At 40.3% G+C, this 12,735-nt stretch overlaps 1 protein-coding gene across 6 annotated transcripts in view; it reads left to right on the top strand.

Moving 5' to 3' along the window:
• The window catches only part of SOX6 (SRY-box transcription factor 6), a 625,392-nt gene that overhangs the window by 605,896 nt on the left and 6,761 nt on the right, over window positions 1–12,735 (top strand). For all 6 annotated transcript variants that reach the window (XM_019652558.1, XM_019652560.1, XM_019652559.1 and 3 more), the window contains 2 exons: window positions 1,876–2,109; window positions 4,702–4,918. In XM_019652558.1, the coding sequence (XP_019508103.1) occupies window positions 1,876–2,109; window positions 4,702–4,918 (451 nt within the window). The remainder of the gene's footprint in view (window positions 1–1,875; window positions 2,110–4,701; window positions 4,919–12,735) is intronic.

The raw sequence follows: 12,735 nt of genomic DNA on the forward strand, positions 1-12,735 counted from the left end.
CATTTCACTGCACAATAAACATGGCTGTCAAACCCATATAAAGTGAAATCAATTTATCCTGTATGGTCAGTGCATTTTAAATGAAATTAATGTACTGTGGGTATGGTGGCAAAAAGGTAGCATATTAGTTATGCATCTTGGGATCTGAGTCTTTCCATGTAGGCCTAAAAGAAGGCCAGCTTTTAAACGTGTTATTTTTGTCCAGTCTTCAGAAAGTGGCCCCTCTGCCCTCCTTCAGGTTGAAAAAAGAATTGACAATATTATCCAATCCGGCCCTTTTATCCTGTCTTTTGTCTGCAACAAATGATGGCCATATTTGCCACATAATAGTGCACTTTAATGTTCTAATTTATGACTAGATCTGACACAAACAAATTTCTACTTAATCAAGGTATCTGGACGTAGAGGAGAGGGCCAGAGATGGATTGGGTCATGTTGTTCTCTATAATCACACCACTGAGCCGAAAGGATTGACTTTTTTCAAAAAAGTAGAAATGTCGGTTTTAATGTATATTTTGCTTCTAAACTTTTGGGAGTAGGTTTTCTGGTTTATACAGCAAAAGCCCTGGCTTGCCATCTGTCCAACGTCACATTGAACTATAGAAGTTCTCCATCTGTAGGGAGATATTTAGTAATTGCCACATTGTAAAGCATACGTTAGTGTGTCATGCTGGTAGAGTGCATGAAAACAAGCACGAGCTGTTCACTTGTTCAATCATTTCTTCAATCATTCATTAATTTAACATGTTTTGTTAATTGAAACTCTATATGCAAGTGCTTTACTGGAACCTAGGGATACAGCAGTGAACGAGAGCCTGTTCCTGCCGTATTCTCAAGGAGCTTTCAATCTAATAGGTTACTCGAGTCACCTTTTTGGAAACTATAAAATATCAGGAATTTAGACATAGTTTTGTAGGGGGATGTTAAAGAGCTACCCTTAAACAGCGGAACAGCCGAAAACTATATCAGGACCCTTGAAACAAATTCCTTTGAGTCTACTACTTTTGCTTATGAGTCGAAAACCAAGCAGTCTTTTACTTAGTAAAGAGTTATTGAATGTCTATTATGTGGAAAATCCTGGAGATACAAGAATGAGTACAACATAAATGCTAACTTGAGGGGTTTCATATTCCTGGGGATGGAGTGGAAAAATTAGAGAGAAATAGTCACATAAACAAGTAATTACTTTGGAGCATGTAGCATTAAAGAAAGAGAAATGAATGCGGCCTGGGGGACATCATTGCAAATGCTGTTCCTGTGGCCTGAGTTACCCTTCCTGTCTGTCTTAATCACCTTCCCCTTATTCGCATGCTAATTCTTATTCATCTTCCAAGACTCAAGCTTGGAAATCACCTCTCCGAGGGGGCATTCGCTGACTGTCCTGTGTGGTGCCCTCTTGGCACCCTGTTCACTTCAATATTACAAACACTTACCACATACTCTGTGATTAGTGTCTTTTGGGGTCTGTCTCCCCTCTGAACTGTGAACTCCTTCAAAGCAGGGGCTGTTTTATTCACCTTTGTCTCCCTAGCACCTGGCATAAAGCCTACCCCTCAATAATTGCTCAGTTAATATTTTTTATTGAATTCACTTATTCACAAAACACCACATTTGACTAAGCTTCGAAGGCTGAGTGGCATTTAGCATGAAGAGGTAGAAGAAGAGGCCTCCTTTCAAGCAGTGAGAAGAAAACTGGCTGACGCACAATATTGTGAAAAAGAATTCTATTTGAGGGAAAGAGACAGTTTGAAGAGGTTGCAATTTTTGGCAAATGAGGGGCCTTGGGACAACAGGTGAACCAGGCGGCAAGCTTTGTTACATCATCCAGATAATAACGCTTTGCCCCCGTCTTGTTCTCCTGCCCTGACGTTACAGGAAGTAAAGCAATGAATGGCTCTGCCGCTAAACTACAGCAGTATTATTGTTGGCCAACAGGAGGCGCCACCGTGGCTGAAGCACGAGTCTACAGGGATGCGCGCGGCCGGGCCAGCAGCGAGCCACACATCAAGCGACCAATGAATGCATTCATGGTTTGGGCAAAGGATGAGAGGAGGAAAATCCTTCAGGCCTTCCCCGACATGCATAACTCCAACATTAGCAAAATTTTAGGTGAGTGCCACAGCTCATGCTGACCTTTTACCCCAGGTGTGTCCCAAACGTGGAAAGCAAGGGCATAAGTTGACCCCTAAAGGAGACTGGTTTGCAGAAGTGAAATGTAGCCCAGCAAGCTGCCACAGGAGGCTTTGTCATCGTCTCTGAAACCCCTACCCCAGAGTGTGGCATTTAGGTTTGGGAGTTACTATTATACCTCCATAAGGTGCTGGGGTGGGACTGACTACAAATTGTTTTAGAGACAAAAGTATTTATAGTACGTGCTAATACTGTGACTTTGGCACCTCGGAGAGGCCACCGCTAAACAGGAATGGCGGAGACAGGCTTTCTCTCCTTTTCTTCTTCATTCTTCTTACGTTCCTAAGTTGTTATGAAACCTGGGAAACACTCATAGACCCTAGGGTTTCCTGCTTTAGTGTTTGTGGGTTCACACGTGTCTCTGAAAGAACTCATGGAGGACGGGGGATGAGCCCCCACCTCGTGTGAAGTTCATGGAGTGTGGAACAGTGCCTCTGACGAGAACATTGAAACTTGTAAAATAAAACTACATTTACTTTAATAAGAGATGACTAGTTTCAATTTCATAGCAGGGAGCTGAACACATTAGACCACAGGGCAGAGGCCCATTTTGTGGTAAATTGCCAGAGTGATTCTCCCATTTCTCAGGATTAAACTCAAGCCTTGTTCTATTAGTGTAAAGCCTGCCTAGTGCACGTTATACAGTTTGGAATCATTGTGCTCAACATATTGAACATATTTTATTCAACATGCAGCATTACAGTCAACATGTTTCCTCTTTAAAAAGAAAAAACACAGAAGGCACTGTTCTATTTAAGCTGTCATGATGTGACAAAATCTCAAAGGGAGCCGTTTAAGAAGCTGAAAAACATTAGAGACTTAAACTGTGGTTTTCATTTTTTAAATGTTTTGTTCAAAAGCAATAAATATTTAACCTGAGTAAATATCAGTGATCTGGACATACACAAATACACATGTTTTGTCACTGTATAAATAATTTAACTTGATTCTGAGACATTTTGAGGCAGTGACCTCTAAGAAAATTTAAAACATACATAAGATCAAATAGTGGTGAAATGCTAAAATACAAGTTTTTCCTTTTTTTTTTTTTTCCCTTTTGACTTTTGAATGTCACAATGGATACTAAGTGTCATTACAATTAAGTTTATTTTTAGCGTTTCAGAGATATGCATAGGGGTATTATTCCTTTGAATGTAAATACTTTTCACACCAAGATGCTCCCAATGCATAGATTCCAAATTAATAGACTTTCAAAAGAAAATTAGTGTTTCTCTGTCCTTAAAGTTTAAGTTTTATACCTAACTGAAATTCTTTCTCTCTCTCTCTTTTTTTTTTTTTTTTTTGCCATTTTTGTAGCAGTATGAGTAAGTGTTCAGATGGGCACAGAACCTCTCTGTTTCCATTTTGGCAGCTGTGGGGACTCTATATTATTGGTGTGTGTTTGTAAAAAAAATTATTAAGAATATAGTAAGTGTATTCATTAAAATGTAAACTTTTAAGCACAAGAGCACCAAGAATCTTCTGCTAACTGGGGCTTTAAGCGGCTGGGAGCCAGTGGAGCGCCAAGGAGCCTATATGTGCATAGACTTTCTACACAGCGTCCACACAATCAGGAAAGAACAGGGATGGATGTGCTATTAAAGCAGACCAGGGCAGTGCTGGCTAAGGAGACTATTTGTACAACTTTTCCATTTGTTTATGTATGAAAAATCTCCTCTGAAGAATAGCTAACATCCAGTCAGCACAGCTGTTACCGCTTTATTCACCAGCGAGACACAAAAATGCAATTTGATACATGTAAAAAAACACATCCCTTCTTCGTCAAGTGTTTAGATAATTCTTTATAAACAATATTAGAGAAGTGAATACTTTTCCTTCTTCCTGTATAAACCATATTAAAAAATTTTTTGTGCTTTCCTTGGTACAGCTTTGAATGAACGTTTATAGTACTTGAAAATGGTATATATAATTCCAACTGTACCTTCCGGTTCTAAAGCTTTAACTTCTTAAGTGGAGTTTAGGCTTTTTAATTACCCGAGGCCAGGGGAGACAGTGTGCACAGTAGGTTTTTGTATATGAAAGGAGAGCAACATCGGCTGACATCTTATCAAAGGATCGCTTTGCTAAAGATGCTTGGAGTGAAAGAGATGTTTGGATTTCTGGAACCATGACAGCTTTTTCTGAGAATCCTGTCGCACTTGCAAGTGTGCTTAGGAAGTTAGGTTTTAAACCCTCTTGAGAGAGATAGGCAGATGGATGGGGGCAAGACTTCGGTGTAGGACGTGATCGTTAAGCAGCAAAGACAATGTTTTAAAACAATACACTTACCGTAACACCAGCTTTAAATTATTGAGACGATAAATGTATTACGTACAAAATTTTTCTTTGCCCTCAAGTCTAAAAGACTAGTTGTGAGGCTCAATGGTGTGTGGCAGTAGCAGCCACGCAGAGCACAGGTGAGTGATGCTGGGGGAAAGTATACTCAGCTCTATTTGCCAGGAATATGTTGCCTTGACCACTTGGGTACTTAAGGCTATTTTTTATATGTAGGGTCTCGCTGGAAATCCATGTCCAACCAAGAGAAGCAACCTTATTATGAAGAGCAGGCCCGGCTAAGCAAAATCCACTTAGAGAAGTACCCGAACTATAAATACAAACCTCGACCGAAACGCACCTGCATCGTTGATGGCAAAAAGCTCCGGATTGGGGAGTATAAGCAACTGATGAGGTCTCGGAGACAGGAGATGAGGCAGTTCTTTACTGTGGGGTAAGTGCTCCTGAATGCAGCCACCTGGGCTTTCCCTTCCCAGCACGAAACCGCAGGATGGCTACTGCCAGCTTGTTTGGGAAGGAGATTGGTGAAGGGAAGAGGTCATGACATACCCAGGGACTTGGCTAGGGTCCTCTTTGCAGGGTCACAAGCACACAGCCAGGCAGCATGGCTCCTGCTCAAATCAAAACAAACCTGCAGCATATCACTCCCAAGTGATCACCCCTTTCATTGTCTCCCGAACTAACCTAAGATGTTCGGTGACCACACACAAAGTTTCTGGTAGTTTATTTAAGCAGACACACAGGGGGGGAAAAAAAAACAACAAAAAACTAACCTTTAAGAAATCCCCAGAAGCTTTCCAACTTCTCTGGGTGGTGCTTCTGACTCTAATCACAATAGTCTGCTTTTGTTGTGGGATCTACCACAAGATAATTGGCCTTGACATTGGTTAGAGGACCTCATTTTTGGCACCAGATCCAGAACTCCTGTTGCAGTAAATTATTCTGTGGTGGAAGCAGTAACAATGTGGATTTTCTTGCTTAAATCAAAAACTAGACATGTTTTTGATATCTTCAAGTCTGATTTCATGTCATTTTGTTTAAAAATTAGGTAATAGATTTCTGGTATAAATTTCGACTTGGCTGACTGGCTGTCTGCATTCAGAAGAGGCCCCTTGTAACCACAGTAGTCAGGATAAGTGGGGACGCAGATGCCTGTAGGTTCCAGCACACCCAGCCCTAGAAGCAGGGTGGGGGCGGGGCAAAGCAGAAGACCATCCTGGAGGCTCTGGCCCGAGGCAGCTAGGATCAGACTGGAAAGACACTTGGGGAAGAGCTTGAGAGAGAGACGTGGAGGAAGTAAAAAGGAAGCTGTATTCACTGTTCACTGGACAGAGAATCGAGGAGCTGGGCTATGCCAGGGAAATAAGAAAAGAGATACCTCAAAGGAGACGTAAGGAGCTCTTTATTTTGAAGAACGCTCAAAAAATAACCTCATGGAACAAAAAGTTGGTATCAAAATCATGTGTTTAAAAGCATAAGATTAATCTGGAGTAGTAAATAGAATAAGAACAAAACCCCAAAACCAAAAAGCCAGTGAAAGCAGCCTGGGTCATGAATGTGTACAACACATTAGAGGGTTCTGGGCAGAAGCACGGGCTTTGGAGTTTGACAGTGAGGTTCAAACACTCAGTGACTGTGTCACCTAGTTGGGCAAATTATTTAACTTCTCTAAACTTCCATTTTCTCATGTGTGAAATGAAATGATAAACAGTACCTACCTCATGATTGTTGAGAGGATTTTATGAGGTGATGGTTTTTGAAGTACTTTAGGGTGTAGTACAATATCAATAAAGGTGAATCCCTATCATTAGCATTACTATTAAATATGGATTTGCTCTCATAGTCAAACTATATATTATATCACACTAGATAATCAATGAATTTCTTTACACTATGGCAGGACCTTTTTGAGGTAAACAAAGGCCTAAGCCACTTTGTTTGGGCATTTATGAAAAATGCCAATTCACAGTACACTTTAGGAAGCATAGTCATATGTCATAAAACAGAGATTTAAGACTGTGGTAACAGTTGTCTTTTAATCCCGTTAGTGCATCTCTGAGACTGCATGTAATCTCTTTTGAACAGAGAATCAAAAGTCAAATTTGAGATCCTTTGTGATTTCCATCCTTCTCTCAATCGTGTCCCCTGTGTATCTAGTGATGCAGAGCGGGCCCCTTCCACCACAGTCCGGAAGGCTACCAAAGGCACCATTTTAGTTCCCTGAAACTTATTTGAAAATATGAGATGAGGTAATTCTATTTAATTGAATTCCCTTTACTAAAGGTACATCGAAACAGTTCTGCATCAAAATCCCTCAACACATAGCAATGCATGTAAAACAAAACATTAAAACAATTCAGTTCCATGTACCATTCATTGTCTGTTGTATAGGTGTTTTAGACATGCAGATCACATAATCCTCTAAATAAGATAAAGAAATGTGGAGGCTTCAGAGGTTCTGTGGCTGCAGAAAGGAGAGAAAGAACAAAGGTTTAAAGCCAGGTCTCTGCCTCTGTCGTGCCAAATGGCTTAGGAATAGTCCTTACCACATTGTCTCAAAAGAAGCCTCGTAGCCTTATTCTGGCACAATCATGAGTATGGCTACGCTATTTGAGCAAGAGTTCCTAGAACCTAGAGAAGCTAAGACCTTTGGTTGTAAAGTACGGTGGCATGAAAGTACCTTTGACATGCAGAGACTAAGGATCCTGGATTGGGCAGTGGAAGGGGTCCTTCCAGAAGGATCATTTTAAACTGAATGGGGCTACAGATGTGCAGGCCATGACCGGGGTTCTTACTCTGATCTTCAGTGCTGAGTATTTTCTTCTGCCCGGCTTGGTAATACTTGCTACAGAAAGCCAGGGATTACTTCCACTTAAAGATTCGTCTTCTCTTTTAAGTAGTTGTATTTGATATATTATTTAACTCCCTGGAGTTCATCTTTGGAAATTGATCTTCATTAGATGTGAAGTTATTACAAGAAGGCAAAACAAACAAGAAATTCAAAGATTGCTATTGACTTTTTGAGGGAAGGGGTAAGGTCAATATTTATAGCTGATTTGGAAAAGACATGCCTAACTTTCAAGCCAATAAAATTACATATATTGCTCAACATTGTCATGTATTTTACTAACGGTACAACTAGAAAGTTGTATTTTTTTTTTTACTTAGCTGTTATGAAATGAATTTATCAATAATGTGAAGTGCAGTAGCATTAGCTCTTACCTTGGATTTAACCCCCTTGAGTAACAGGTTAAATACCAGAATTTTATAATAATTCTAATTAGAGTGCTATTAATATTGAAATGAGATTCATTAGGGTACATATAGCTACACATTGTTTTTTTCTAAAGACCTATGGCCAAATATAATTGAAGCTTATGCAATAATTTACCTGAGAATTAATAGAGAATTATGCAGGTTATAAGATATTAAATTTGGGACTATTTTTTGAGGAGTAATAATGGTAAATTATTAAATACTTACCATATGCGATATACTGTGCTGAATGAATTACACAGATTATTGCAAATACAAGAAATGTATAAGATAGGTAGTATCATCCTCACAGCGGGGTTGAAAAACACAGTGTTCAGAGATGTTAAATAATTTGTTCAAGGCCACACAGCTAGTAAATTGCAGAGTTGAGATTTAAACCAGGCTTATGTGAATGTGAAACATATGTCCTTTTCACCATTACACATACCTCTCAATTAGAGCCTACAAATTGTTTAGAGGCTGTATAGTGTAGTGGTTAAGATGATCAATTCTGGAGCCAGACTGTTCCAGCTTAAATACTAGATCTGCCTCTCCCTGGCTCCAGGAACTAATGCATAGCAATCATTATACCTCTGAACTCTCCACTTGCTCTTGGGAAAATTACTTAAACTCTCTGTACCTCGGTTTCCTCATATATATAGAATGGGGATGACAATAATGCCTATAACCTTCTGAAGATATATCTAAAGTGCTTAGAACTGTCTCTGGCAGATAGTAAGCCCCAAGTTAGAGTAAATATTATTATTTTAGAAAAAAATAATACTATGTGCCAGTATGTATTTTATATTATAAAGAATTATATCTACCACCTTATGCTATAAGAGATTTGAACATTTGCCCTTTTGATCTTAATTCTAAAGAGTTCAAATGAAACCTATAAGATACGTATAAGTATAATTGATTAGCACGGACTAGCCATACTCTTTTCAGTGTTGTCCTACTGTAGAGAAAGCTGGATTAGCATCTTTAACAAGTACTATAAAAAGATTGCTATTATTCCCATTCCTTACTGCAGTATCAACTGCAGGGATGTGTAAAGTATAGGCTTGTCTCCTAATGAAACAAACTCTGTTGCCTTCGTTTATAGATGATGTAAAGGCCTGAAGGATCAGCAAAGGATCAGGAGAGCTTTGCCAAAATAAGTATGTAGTTGCTTTGCAATTAGCAAAGCTAGACTATACTCCAGAAATATTCTTGTGATTTGGGAACCGTGCACCAATGCTGGACTCTGTAGGGTCTGCTTAGGGTCTTTACTCGGGCTGAGAGGGAGGCTCCTTAGCCACCTCTGCTTATATAAGCAGCACGTGTACACTTTCACAAACATCTGCAACTTTTATTGTGTTGTGCACATTCATTATTTGTAAAGCCCGATACTTACCAGCTATTCCTGTTTGTAAAATCTGCAGTGTTTGAATTTCGACTTTGCCATCGATCTGTAAAGGAAGGAAAAATGCTTTTTAGGAAAGCAATTTCCAATAGACAAAGCTTGAGCATGCTGGCTGGATTTTCCATTTTGTTAATTGATTAGTCAGTCAATTGGTAAGGGCCTATTTGAAACCAGCTCTGTGCCCAGCACTGTACTAAATTGATATAGTACATGAGGCATTAATTCTCTATGCAGTGAGCTTTCAGGGAATGTTCTAGTCCAAGAACCCAGACACATACGCGAATAGATTAGCAAATAATGGTTTGTTATACACACACAGAGAATACATTGCATACTGCTACATATAATGCATAAAGAAGTACAGATTTTGATTTTATAGAAAGAGCAAGTGAAGCACAGAGGAGGAGAGATTACTGTACGTTAGGGCCAACCACAGATCATCCTTGAGGATGTGGACTTGAGGTTTGGGTAGGGTCAAGATGGTAGAAAGGAGGGATATGATTTCTATTTTAGTGTGAAGGAAGACATTAACATGCAGGGGGAGATGCGGAAATGTTCAGCAATAAAGGAGGCTAGCCTACGAACTTCCCTGGCAGTAAATAAAACTAAGATATGTAGGGTGGAACAATATTTTGGAAAACCTTGAAAGCTAGGTGTCTTCAACTGTATGCTCACTTAATTTTTTAGTCTCTTTTTATACTGACAATGACAATGAGATAGGAAGACCACTGTGACAGTTAGCTTATGATTTTGCATCCATAGAATCATTGGTAACTTAGAAGGGGCCTCAGAGGTCATATAGTTCAAGCACCCAGCCATTGTCCAAGTCCTCTCTGAGTTCTACTCAAACTCTGTTGGGCGAAAGAGCTCACCACTTCCCAAGGAAGCTATTTCTTTGTGGAATATCTCCTACTGCTAGAAAGGTCTTTTCTCTTAACTGAGCCTTAATCTGCCTTTTGGCTACTTTGTAGGTTGGTTGTGATCCTCTCCTTTGCTCTCTTCCAGAACAAATCTCTTCCTTATTTATGACCACAATCATTCAAGCATCTAAAGATGGTTATATGCACATGTCTTCTTCACCACCTTTGCTCCCCTATAACCAGTCTCATTACATGTTTACTTTTCTAGAATAGATTACCCAGTTTTTTCATTTGTTTTCCTTCCTATTCATTCATTCTTGCATTCATTCATTCATTCCCTGTATTCAACACATTTTTATTGAGTGCATCTTATGTTCCAGGCATTGTCTAAGCTCTGGGGCTGTATCAGTGAAAATTCCTGTCCTCCTGAAGCTTACATTCTAGTGGGGGAAGTCAGACAGTCAATCAATAAGTGAATAAATAAATGTCAAATAGTAATAAGTGCCTTAGAACAAGGTAAAGTAGGAAAAAGGGTAGGAAGTTTCAGAGGATGGAGTACAATTTTAACTAGAGTGGCTACAAAAAACCTCACTAAGGAGATAAAACATGAACAAAGACCTGCGGCGGGGATGGAGCGAGCCATGGAGCTGGCTGAGAGAACCAGGCAGAGAAAAGGGCAACTGCGAAGGGCGTGAGGAAAGGCTGTGATTGGCTTGTTCAAGGAGTAGCGAAGCCAGAGCGAAAGAAGCAGAGTGAGTAGGTGAGAAGAGTAATAGATGTCAGAGAGGTAATAGGGAGCCGCATTGTGAAAGGACTTTTTAGACATTGTGAAGACTTTTCATTTGACTCTGAGTGAGGTGGGAAGGCACTGAAGGATTAGAAGCAGAAGCGTCCTGTGATCCGACTTAGGGTTTGAAAAGATCACTCTGTCTCCTATATTGAATATCGTGTGAAGGAACCATGGCCTGAAATAAGGAGGCAGGCTCTTACAGTAAACCAGATCAGACTGATGGTGGCCTGGACCAGGTTTGTAAGGGTGGAGGTGACAAGACGTAGAGGGATTCTGGATATGTTGCCGCGAGTGGACCAATAGGCTTTGCTGATGAGTTGGATATAGGGTTTGAGAGAAATACAATGACCAAGGATTGGCCTGAGCAACCAGGAAGCTAAAATAATTATTAACTAAGGTCAGGAAGGTCATGAGAGGAGCAGGTATTTGGGGAATGATCAGGAGTTCAGTGTTTGGATTTTTTAGAAGTTCAGTTTTGCACCTATAAAGTTAAGATGTTATTTTGACATACAAATCAAACTATATATATAGATATATATAGATATAGATAGATATATAGATATAGATATAGATATAGATATGGAATTTAGAAATGTAGTGCCTCCTGGGGATATAAACCTAAGAGTTGTCAGCACATAGATAATATTTAAAGCTATGGAATTGGACCAAGGTCACCAAGGTAATGAATTTAAGTAGAGAAGAAAAGAGGTCAAAGGACTGAGTCCTTGGTACTTCAGTGTTTAGATGTTAGGGAAATGAGGAGGACGTATCAAAGGGCTTTAGAAGGAGCAGCTCATGAGATAGGAAGACGACTAGGAGAGTGTGGTAACTTGGAAGACAAGTGAATAATGAAGTGTTTCAGCAAGGAGAAAAGTGATCGGCTGTATCAAGTGCTGCTCATGGGCTAGGTCAAGTAAGGCGAAGACCAAGAATAGACTTTTGAATTTAACAATGTGATCATTGGTGGTGTGACCTTTTCAGGCTCTGTTTCAGTGGAGTGCGGGGAGTGATTGAAGTGGATTTAAGAAAGAACCAGGCAGAAGAATTGGAGAGAGTGAATATACTCAATCTTTCAAAGAGTTTTGCTTTAAAGGACATCAGAGAAATAGAGCAGTAGCTGGAAGAGGATGTGAGTCAAAAGAGAGTTTTAAATTTTAAAGTAGGGGAGATTATGGCATGTTTATGTGCTAGTCGGAATGATTCAGGCAAGAGGGGAAGATGGGAGAGACAGTTGCTGGGAAGAGATCCTTAGTAAGTGAGAGCAGATAGATTCAGTGCCCAAGCAAAGGGGTTGGTCTTACATGTGGTTAGGAATTGATTCAAAATACAGGCAGGCAGGCAGATAATTCGGAGCACAGACAGAGGTAGAGGATAGCTGTGCTGGTGGGAGCTGGAGAAAAGTTTCTTCTGATTATTTCTAATTTCTCCATGAAATGGAAAGGCAGGCCATCAACTGGGAGTGAAGCTGGGGGAGGAGAAGTTGGACACTTGAGGAGCACTGAGAAGGTATGAAGTAATTATCTAGCAGAGTAGACGGAGTGCGCAAGGAAAAAGTGCAGCATGATGGCTAAACAGCGCCAGACGCCACCTGGAAGTTCATGCTCATAAATTTAGAGACCAGTAAGCATGGCAGTGTGCTTTCTCCAGCCAGCTTCAGCTGCTGCGTGGGAGTGGTCACAGAGTAGGCAGAGAGTTAGAGTTTGGCCGTGTGAAAGAGTCGAGAGTATCTGGGAGAGCACGATGACCTATAGCATTTCTGTGGGTAAAGAGGTCAGTGAGGACACCAGGGGAGGAGAGGGACAGTGGAAGTTGGTTGAGGGACTGTAGGTCCTCGTGGGGTGAGAGAATTTGTCAACCTGGGGATTAGAGGAAGAAAACTAGAAAGATAAGATGTGGTGGTCAGAGAGTGGGATGTTGAAAATTGTGACTAGGGAGAG

The sequence above is a fragment of the Hipposideros armiger genome, unplaced genomic scaffold (assembly GCF_001890085.2).
Source record: "Hipposideros armiger isolate ML-2016 unplaced genomic scaffold, ASM189008v1 scaffold_181, whole genome shotgun sequence".
NCBI classification, from domain to species: Eukaryota; Metazoa; Chordata; class Mammalia; order Chiroptera; family Hipposideridae; genus Hipposideros; species Hipposideros armiger.